The 10,318-nt window shown below is 43.0% G+C and overlaps 1 protein-coding gene across 1 annotated transcript; it reads right to left on the minus strand.

Moving 5' to 3' along the window:
• Positions 1 to 3,704: 3,704 nt before the first annotated feature.
• pou3f2a (POU class 3 homeobox 2a) lies at positions 3,705 to 5,783 on the minus strand (the record flags this gene model as incomplete). Its single annotated transcript, XM_082504512.1, has 1 exon — positions 3,705 to 5,783. The coding sequence occupies one exon, from the start codon at positions 5,781 to 5,783 to the stop codon at positions 4,386 to 4,388; it is 1,398 nt and encodes a 465-aa protein (XP_082360638.1). The 3' UTR covers positions 3,705 to 4,385.
• Between the last annotated feature and the right edge of the window lie 4,535 nt (positions 5,784 to 10,318).

Genomic DNA, 10,318 nt, shown 5'->3' on the forward strand with positions numbered 1-10,318 from the left:
ATTGCTGCATGCATGAAAAATTAGAATATTTCTGCATGAACTGTTCAGTATCAACATGTTGAACTGGGTATACTCTGGCATATCTATCTCATAATCCCTCTCCCTCTGTGCTTGCTGCCATACGACAATACTAAGCCCACCCAACAATGCTGAAGGATTAGCTCTCTGCCCTTTTCTTTGGGCTCTAAGGGAAACAGAGAGGAAAAAGCAGGGTATAGAAAGAGAAAAGGCAAGTTGCGGGAGCACCAATGTAGAGACGGAGCGTGGGTTTGGGTGCGAAGCGGGCTTGAAAAGGGGAAGAGACAAACAGCTCGAGAACAGATGAATGATATTTGATAGCTTTGGCTGGTTGCGTTTCTGAGACCATTGTGGAAAATCCCTGGGAGATCGCTTCCACACAAGATAGGGGAGACAATTCAGGACTGACAATGACACCAGAGTATAAATCATCTCTGGTGAGTCAAAGATGGCATACAGTGTCAGAGGGAGCAGCTGTGTGTGTGTGTCTAACACGTGGCTGAATGCATGATATGTGAGGTGAGACAATGTGTGTAGTGAGAACTAAGCGTGTCTGAATGTGTGTGTGTGTGTGTGTGTGTGTGTGTGTGTGTGTGTGTGTGTGTGTGTGTGTGTGTGTGTGTGTGTGTGTGTAAAAATATGAAAAATGCAGAGGATGCCTGTAGGAGCGTGAGGGCCGGGAGGAGGGCAGATGGTCGCTTGCTGATAGGACGGAATCCAGGCAACGGGGTCCTCCAGAGAGCTGGGTTCAAACCAGGTTTACACACACACACACACACACACACACACACACACACACACACACACACACACACACACACACACACACACACACAAATATTCACGCTTATCTCTTTCTTTCTCTTTCAGGCACTCTCTTTTGTTGCCCCTCAACTGCACACACCAGTTTCAAGTGGTGTCAAAATAAAAGCTTGTGTATATCAAATGATAGTAAAATAAAATACAGGTGCACAGTTAGACAGATTCCTTGTTATTTTAAGGTTGATAGCAAATTATATATCTACATATTTTTTCATTTACTTTAACTTGACCTATTATTGAATATTCGAAATTACAAAAATGTGCATTGTCAGTTTGTTTAAATAAAGATATCCCAGTTCCACATTCTCAAAATGCAAAGTGTCAGAATGTTTTTAACCACCATTCACCTAGAAATTTAACACAGGTAAATAAACTTTGCCTCCATCTCCCCTTTAATTGATACTACAATAAACCTTTTTTTTTAGAGTATGTTTGATCAAGATTGTGGTGGAGAAATGCAGGAATCTAGAAAAATAACATAATAACTGGATCTAAAAATTAGGGGAAAATTGTGAATCTTTATAGTAAAGAAGGAATTATAATAACAATAATAATAATAATAATAATTTCACTCAAAAATGAGTAAAATTCAAAATCTGTATGTGTTCTTCACTTTTTACCTACTTTTTTAAATTTAATGCCATTTTTAAGCTTGTGTGTCTTCTCTTGTTCTGTAACCTCAACACATAACTAATTGCCTAATGATTATTCATGAAAATCGATGATTATGGAATAATGGACACACTGGCCTGTAAAAAATAATAATTTTGAACATCGGCATTCACCGTTCAAAAATCGACCACCTTACATTCAACTTAAGGCTCTTGAGGCTTCCTTTAAACCACCAGGTGGCGTCAGGACACTTTCCGATTTGACCACCGATCAGGCCAAGGTGTAATAAAACATACAGTACAGACACGAGGTGAACAAACCCAGTGCAGAGATGTACTGTTAAATGCATTTCCAGCTGGTGAAGGCTCGCACAGGTTCTGAAACAACAGTTTAAGCTTCATTTTTTTTGTAATTTAGACTGAAGCCACAACCTTTTAATCTCTATTTGAAAAACCCTGTCGATATGTTCTTTTTCCTTTTTTTGCACAACATTTCAGTGTTAATTTATTTGCACACGTTTCCCATTTAAACTATTTGTATATTACTTCATCGTACATGAAAATGATAAATAGGACAGGTTTATGGTTATTTTTAGTGTGCATGCTGATGGCAGCAGGCCCAGTTATACATAATAACACTATTGTTACATCAGCTTCTGTACCTCACCTGCAGTGAGGCCTATATACCTTCATTTCACATCCTTTACAGACAGGCCTGCTTTTTATTTATTTATTCATTGCCTAATAACATTTTTTTAAATTTTGCTTCGATGGTCAGAAATTTATCTCGCCGTGCTTGTCGATCACATTTCGCATTTATCCTAATAATAATAATTTGAAGTCACTTGCTGAGCATCTTCTGTAACATCCATCACACAGCAGTATCAGAGCACATCAGCGGTAGCAAACACTTCAGCGAAGCAGGTGAAACATTTTAAACAACCGAGACGAACTGATAAAATCCCCAATTTTAATGCGAGTCCGCACACAATAAAAAATACAGTTAAATGCGACTTTTTCCCCTTCTTTCTTCCACCCTGAAGCCCAATGAACGTGCAGGACTGCAGAGTTTTAGAAAACAAATACGCTTTAATGACAAAAAGCATTTAGAAATTGTGCAATCGTTGATTTCTTTTTCCTCTTCGTTTGATCACAGATTTCAGGTCACTGCTATTTTGTTTTGGTTTGCCTCTTTTTTCCCCTCCACCCATCAGAAACTCAAATTCAGCTGAAGATTAAACAGGGTGTGATTACAGTATTTTTTTTTAAATTTCACAAATATGGGGCCTTATTTTAATCGAGGGCGAATTGTTATGTAATACCTACCCATAAATAAAAAATGCCATGTGCGTATTGCAAAACGTTACATAAAAATATTGCTATGGTTATTTTTTATGATTGGCGATGAAAAGGGAGGTTATAGACCTACTTTGATGTTGTTAGGTAAGACTTATACATTCAGGTTTGTTATTTTTTTTGTACACTGTCTCACATTAACAAGCTTTGGTCTATTAAAAATGTTCCTCTCCAGTCATCAGTATTCCTCAGCTTTATTTGAGTTTCCACTTTCTTTCTTTCTTTTTTTCTGTTTTATATATATATGTATATTTATTCTTCATAATTTGGTAAAAGAACCTTTTAGTGGGTTTTTCCTCCCACATACACTCCTACTATCAGATCAGGTTATCAATCACAGGATTTCAGTGGCACAAGAACACGTGTCTGTGTTTGTGCTTTGGCACAGACTGACAGAAAAGAAACTGAACATACAAACAACCGAACGAACGAACGAACGAAGCAATACAAAAACGAATGAAGATACATCCCACAGATCGCCTTCTCCGTGAATGAATGAGTCATACAGTAGTAGTAGTAGAAGTATAGCCACTGTGGCCAGAGCTGGTACCAGGATATATTCAGTTTTTTTCTTCTTCTCAGGAAAAGAAGGCAAAATGGGCTGGATTGTTCAGAGTGTTCCAGCCGGACAGTCTCGGTCTTTCTCGTCACAGCATTTTGGAAAAGTACAGAAATAACAAACAGCAAAAACACACTGTAAACAGGCGCACAGAAATTTCTGCACAAAAGGAAAAGCCTTGAAGTCCACCAATACTCAGTCTCAATTGTATTATTATTATTATTTATTTATTTTATTATTATTATTTGCTGATAAATTAGGAATGTAAAAATGTAAATACTTTCACATTTTATTATATTAAAGCAATACTGTATTTTTATTGTGAATAAGTTCAGGTCGTCACAATAAATTTAGACGAATACCTACAATTTTACAATAATAATAATAATAATAATAATAATAATAATAATAATAATAATAATAATAATAATAAATTATCTGGCTGGTATTGGCTTAAAATTTTAAACATTGTACAGCAGGTGTCTGCCATTTCAGCCCTCTCTTGCCACAAGCCGCGAAGAACCCCTGTTGCTTTTGTTATGATGGAAAGATGGCGTTTATTTACCCACACTCACTGCGACTAAATCATCATGCCCGAAGCGAGTTTTTATGTTTTTTCTCCCCGCGGACACGTCTCGTCCGTGTCACACTCTGCCTTTTTTTCATCTCTTCTTCTTCTATTTTTTTAAATAACATATTTGATGATGGCACACTGGCGCCTGGGTCTGGCATAAAGAAAATGTCGCTGTTTTTTTCTTATTCTTTTTTTTCTGGTTAGCACACACCACCCCGATACGTTTGGCAGTTCTGCGGCATGAAACCTCTCCATACGGCTCTGCTATGAGTATTTTTAGCGCTCGCGTGCCACTGCGTGTCCCCACTGTGTCTGTCCTTGGGTCCAACATCTAAACTGGCTGAGGTCCAGTTCCGAGCGGTCCAGCACAGAGAATAAAAGAAATAAGGAGGCGTTATACCTCCTTTAAGGGGTCCATGTTTTTACTCGGGATTGAGAACTGAGGTCACTGCACGGGAGTTTGTCCTCCGTGGCGAGGAGGGGTGTCCCCGTACATGTCCTCTCCTCCAGGTATCTGTCCCCCAGCGGGCGTCATCCTCTTCTCCTTTTGCCGCCGGTTACAAAACCAAACCCTCACCACCTCCTTCTCCAGCTGCAGGCTGTCCGCTAGGGAGTTGATCTCCGCTGCTCCCGGTTTTGGACATTTGAGAAAATGGCTCTCCAGAGCCCCTTTGACGCCCACCTCAATGGAGGTTCTCTTTTTCCTTTTCCGTCCCTGTGCCGCGATTTTATCCAAGCTGGTGGGGCTCCCCGAGGTGGAGTCCGCCTCCTCCAGCCACTTGTTCAACAACGGTTTTAGTTTGCACATGTTTTTGAAGCTGAGCTGAAGCGCCTCGAACCTGCAAATGGTCGTCTGAGAAAAAACGTTCCCGTACAGTGTCCCGAGAGCCAGTCCCACGTCCGCCTGGGTGAAGCCAAGCTTGATTCGCCGCTGTTTGAACTGCTTGGCAAACTGCTCCAACTCGTCAGAGGTCGGCGTGTCCTCGTCAGACTGATCCTGATGGCCCCCGTGCTGGTGATGGTGTGTGAGAGACTGCTGGTGGGCCCCGGGGCCGCCTCCGTGTTCACTGAGGTGCGGACTGTGGCTGTGGTGGTCCTCTTCGCGCAGAGGGTGGTGGTGCATCCCCCCTTGCTCTCCCCCCGGCATCAGACCGAAGCCGGACTGAGAGTACACCAGGCTCTGGCCCTCAGATGTCGCCATACCGGAGATGTGCGTTGTGGCTGTGCTGGTTCGCCATGCTCTGGCGTCGTGATGCGCCTGCTGGTGCGCTAGGTGAGGGTGTCGCTGTTGCTGCTGCTGCTGTTGCTGCTGCTGCTGCTGCAGACTGCTGGAGTTCTGCAGCTCCTCTCGGTCACTGTCATGCAATACGGGTTTCACGTCCTGTTCTCCGAGGGGACTAGACGGCCAGGGTGCCCCGCTGTCACCGTGAGACAGCGCCGTTATCCACTGGTGCGCGTGGCTGAGCGGATGCCCAGCGCCCGGTAACGTGCTATAGTCGTTCTGGAGCAGGGTGTGCGCGTCCCTGTACGCTGCCGCCTGCTGCATGCTCCCGGACTCCGAGTGCGGCGGCGGCGCGCTGCTGGGGGTACTGAGGACGCTGTAGTGGTTGGACGTTGCGGTCGCCATAACTATCGGAGCCAGAGTGATAGCTGGAGTTAAAAGGAGGCTGCCTTTGACAGTAACTCTTTTGCGCCACGGGGCAGCTAGGCGTCTCTCTCCAGCATCTCCCGGGCGCTGTGCCAAGGGGACGCAGAGGCGCGCACCTGTGGTCCGCCTCGCTCCGCTCTTTATTGGCCAAGAACGGTTGACAGATGTGGTTACCCCTGACAGCACCCCGCTCATTGGTCACGGGAGATTGTACAGAAACCCCAATCACTCTGCCCAACAATACAGGCAGTCCTGCAGGATGCTAGAGAACTACAAAGTGGAGGGAGAAATCAGGCAGTGTAAACACAGAATAGGCAGAAGAACCTGGGTTGTACTAAAAGAAAAAAAAAAAAGGGGGGGGGGGGGGTGTCTGACGTTTCTGTCTTTGTTTTAAAGTACTTTTATAACCTTGATCTGGGTCACTGGGTCACAAGTGTTGGATTTGTGCGTCAAAACGCTGCGTAAAAGTTACACACGAGATGAAGACTTTACATATTATTTATTGTAGGATAGCCATCACTCCCGTTTTAATAGTATTTTTAAACGCAACTTTCAGAGAGCAAAATGTTTAAAATTACCAAACATTCCGACCACGTCTGATTCCACGCGCGTGAAGTTGGATATCTGGAGGTTATTTTGCGCCACGAAAACAAAGCAGCGATCGTGACGAGAAACTTCCAGCTGCCTCTCTGCCCCCAGGACGCTGTCCAGAGAGAGGGGCTGCGTGCTTCCAGCTTCTGCCCCGTTACCATGGCGAACGCAGTGAATGGAACAACAACGCCCACGTCACAGCTGCAATTCGCTCCTTCTTTTCGTTCCGTTCCAAAGGGCTCATTGGGGCCGCGCTCTCGGCCGACGGGACAAATAATAGGGAGGAGGGGAGGGGGAGGAGGAGAGGGCAAATCGGGGCCGAAAATAGAGGAGGCTTACAAGAATGGATCCCTCTGCCTGCTCTGAGCCCACTCCACCCTACACCACCCGCCCCCACCTCCACCTGCCTGTTGGGTAAACTTTGAGATGTGGCACGCGAGGCTTGGCTTTTCAGACAGCAGGCCTCGACCTTTAATGTGCGGATGAGGAACAAAATGTAGAAAATATTTCCTCCTTCAGCAAATTTGTGCTCTCCAACATGAGTTTTAAATGGTATACCCACAAGTCCCATAAATACCATTTAAAATATCCACTTTATTGCACTTTAAAATCTCTTAGCTGATAATTAATGCAACTTTAGACTAATCCAGGAAATCCCACACTTATTTGACAGCTAATGTTACCTGTAACTATGAAGATTGAGCTTTTAAACATAATCTGATGCACTGATGTTTGATTAAAGCTGTGCTGTAATGACGATTTTAATGTATATTATCATATAAACACTACTTTGTGTACATTTTGAAGACTTTGAATTCTCCATGAAAGTGTTTTTAATGGAAACTAAGCTTTCACTAAAGGCTTTCAGTACCTCATTTATCATTGTAGCACAGGATCGTTAAGGTGTTGGGAAGACAATATCAGTTAAGTTAGTGAAAATTCATCAAAGCACTAATTTTTTTGCAGCATCTGCTGGTCCTATCTTTAAATTAATGCAATAATATTGAAATTAAACTATTCTTAATTCTGCTGAGTCCCCCTGAAACCCTATTAGACCCCTCGGGGGTCCCTGGACCTACTTTGGCAACTACTGGTATTTAGGAGATGTGATTTTATTGGCTCAAAGTGGGGCACTGACTGTAAGATATCATAGCTATTAGGAGGTTAAAGGAACCTCAAAGGACCAAAAAACATCAATGTTTCACCTTCAAACAGGGATGCTGTGCAGCATCATGGGCATCAAGGAACATCTGTGTAATCTTTTATATATATATATATATATATATATATATATATATATATATATATATATATATATATATATATATATATATATAAAATAAATAAATTTAAAGCCAGAGGGACTCTAAGGCATGCAAAGAAAATAGCATTTATAAGGTTATTGAAGACCAAGGTGACCTACAATAAAATTTCGTATAAGAACTGATAGGTTAACCAATAAATCCTTCAACTGATTGAGCCGAGGATGCATAGACATAAACTGACGCGCTCAGATTTATAGGGATCGAAAGAACACTGGCTTATGATTAGGGTGTAATTCGGAGAATTACCAAATGTGTCGCCAGGGGCTCTGGCAAGCCGTGTGTTGAGAGAGGCAAAACATATTACCCTAATAGACTAATATGCAAACTACTGGCTGCCCAATTACAGGACTTAATAACGCATAAACGATGCGGGTCCTGTTCTTACAAGACGAAGAGGTCGTTGTTAATTCAGTCAAAGGGCCGGCTATGCTGTCAACACAGGCAGCGCTTTTGCACACACATGCAGTCTTCGTTTCCCTGTCTGTATTCACGAGTGAAAGTTAATGATGGAGATTCTGAGCGTTAAATTAACAGTAATTATGGCCCCAGTGCTGTAAAGATTCAATTTCTTCCCAAGTCTAATGGGCCAAAGTGTCCCTGTGCGCAGGCACAACTCTTTATGAGATATTTATGATTGAATGATTATGATTGAGATGGAACGAAAACAAACACGCACACGGAAAAACCCACAGAAGAAAGGCATCTGTTCCTTTTTTTACATTTCCTACATTTTTGCTGTATTTGAATTTGTTTTTACTCTCTCTGTTTATTTATTTTTTTGGGTGTAGCAGTGCAGCAGGAGTACTACATTAAAGGCCAGCACTTTTTGAATCCAGATGTGAAAAGCCTTTTTTTATTGGCTCCTGTGTAAACAGTACCACCCGCTCTCCCACACTGCTTTGAGAACGAACAGTTCAAGTGTGAGGTGAAGCCATTAATGTGAGCGAATGTTTGCAAGCACACCAGTACTCTGGCTGCTTTCACTTTCTCTAGACCAGTATGTGACCAGCCCATGTCCCTCCCCCTGTGGGAACTCTAACACAGGGGTAACTGGGGCAAGGGGGGCTCCTTTATGCTGCCGGACACAGGGAGATAATGGCCATTCCTCCACAGCTGGCCCACACAATCAAAGGAAGAGGGGGCTCGGAGGATTCCAGCTTTAACCAGCCCATTGTCTGGGCTAATTACATCTGAATGCAAGACTCGGAGAACCCACCTCCCCCCTGAGTGAAACCTGAACAGAATACCCCAAACAACCCTTCAGAGATGAGGGAGAGTGCACAGACACGGGGCACACACACAGAAAAATATAAACCCTGGACTAATTCATTACCCCTAAATGTAAGCACACAAACACTCACGCGCGCACACACACACACACACACACACACACACACACACACACACACACACACACACACACTCAAGCCTCGTTCATTACCCATACACACTCTTGTCCCCAGCAGGCTCTTATCGTAGTTTCGTGTCTCTCACTTGCTCTCACACACACATACTCACTCAGATGTGGCACTCAGCATTAGATCAGATCTCAGCTTGCTCCTCTCAGAAGAGATGAGGAGGTCTTAGAGGACTTAGGTTGAATAGAAAACACAGAGAAGAGCCATTCCCCATTGCACCCCCAAAATCCCAATCTACACCCTCCCTCGCGCCCCCAACCACCAGTGCTCGACTCCATCTGCAGCCTGAAGTACGTGGCCTGGGCTCCGTTCGGTGCGGTCTGTTAAAACTACATGTCAGGAGGTGATGTTTTAGTGTTTTCGGTTGTTTTTTGGGGGTTGGAGTCAGAGAATACATCCAGCTGGATTGATATGGATTTCCTCCAGTATGATGAGCACTGCAGTGAATGCGGGTGTTTGAAACAAAAAGAGCAAAGACAGAGAAAAAATGTGTTGCTGTGATGGCTTATACTAGAAAGTGCAGGTACAAACACAGTAAATGGCTTTAAAAATGTCCGGAAGAGTTTACTGCTTGCATCAGAGATTTTGAATGGATGTTGGAATTTAGGCTGAAGCTCTGAAAGAGTTTTAAATGCAAGAACCAAAAGCAGCTGAAATCAGTCAATGATCATTTGCTCCGAGAATTAAAAAATCTAAATTTTTAGCATGGCATTTAAAGCAGTTGGTGTGCGAGTTGAATAGTGAAGGACGACGGCTGTGGGTTTGTCGTTCAGAAAATTTACAGATGAAAGCCGTTAAAATGTCAGCTAATCTGTAAATGATGACTTTTAATCTGAAGTTGAAGTGCCAATGATAGTTTGGACTAAATGACAGAAATGTCAGTTGGAGTATAGTTGTGTAGTGAGTTAACATGCAGAGGCTGAAAGCTGTTTATTAAACTTTAATGTCAAGTTAATGACTGTTAATCTGCTGGTGTGCATGTGGGCACTGAAAATGCCAGATGAAGTGTGAAGGATGAAAGCAATTGAAACCACTACCGCAGATAGTTTAAGTGCATCGTAAATAGTTGTAGAGTCAGTTGATGTGTAGTCACATGGAGGGTTGAAACATGAAGCCAGTGCAGAAGTGCCAAAATGCAGTTCCCTGAATGGCCATTTGAGGCTGGCACCAAAACTCATATCAGTGAGTTGGTCGCCTTAAATATCAATTGTAAAATCTTCAACTAAATACCAGCATTATCCATGTTTACAGCCTAGTACCAATCTGTAAAGATAACCTTTTCATTTACATTTTATGAAAGATTAAACGTCTGCTTTATTATTACGGGCATTGCAGTTTTCAGTTGCAGACTGATGCCGACTAGGTACCTTTTGCTGAACCGGACCTATCAAACATA

Source organism: Aulonocara stuartgranti (genome assembly GCF_965226115.1).
Source record: "Aulonocara stuartgranti genome assembly, chromosome: 15".
In the NCBI taxonomy this organism is placed as follows: Eukaryota; Metazoa; Chordata; class Actinopteri; order Cichliformes; family Cichlidae; genus Aulonocara; species Aulonocara stuartgranti.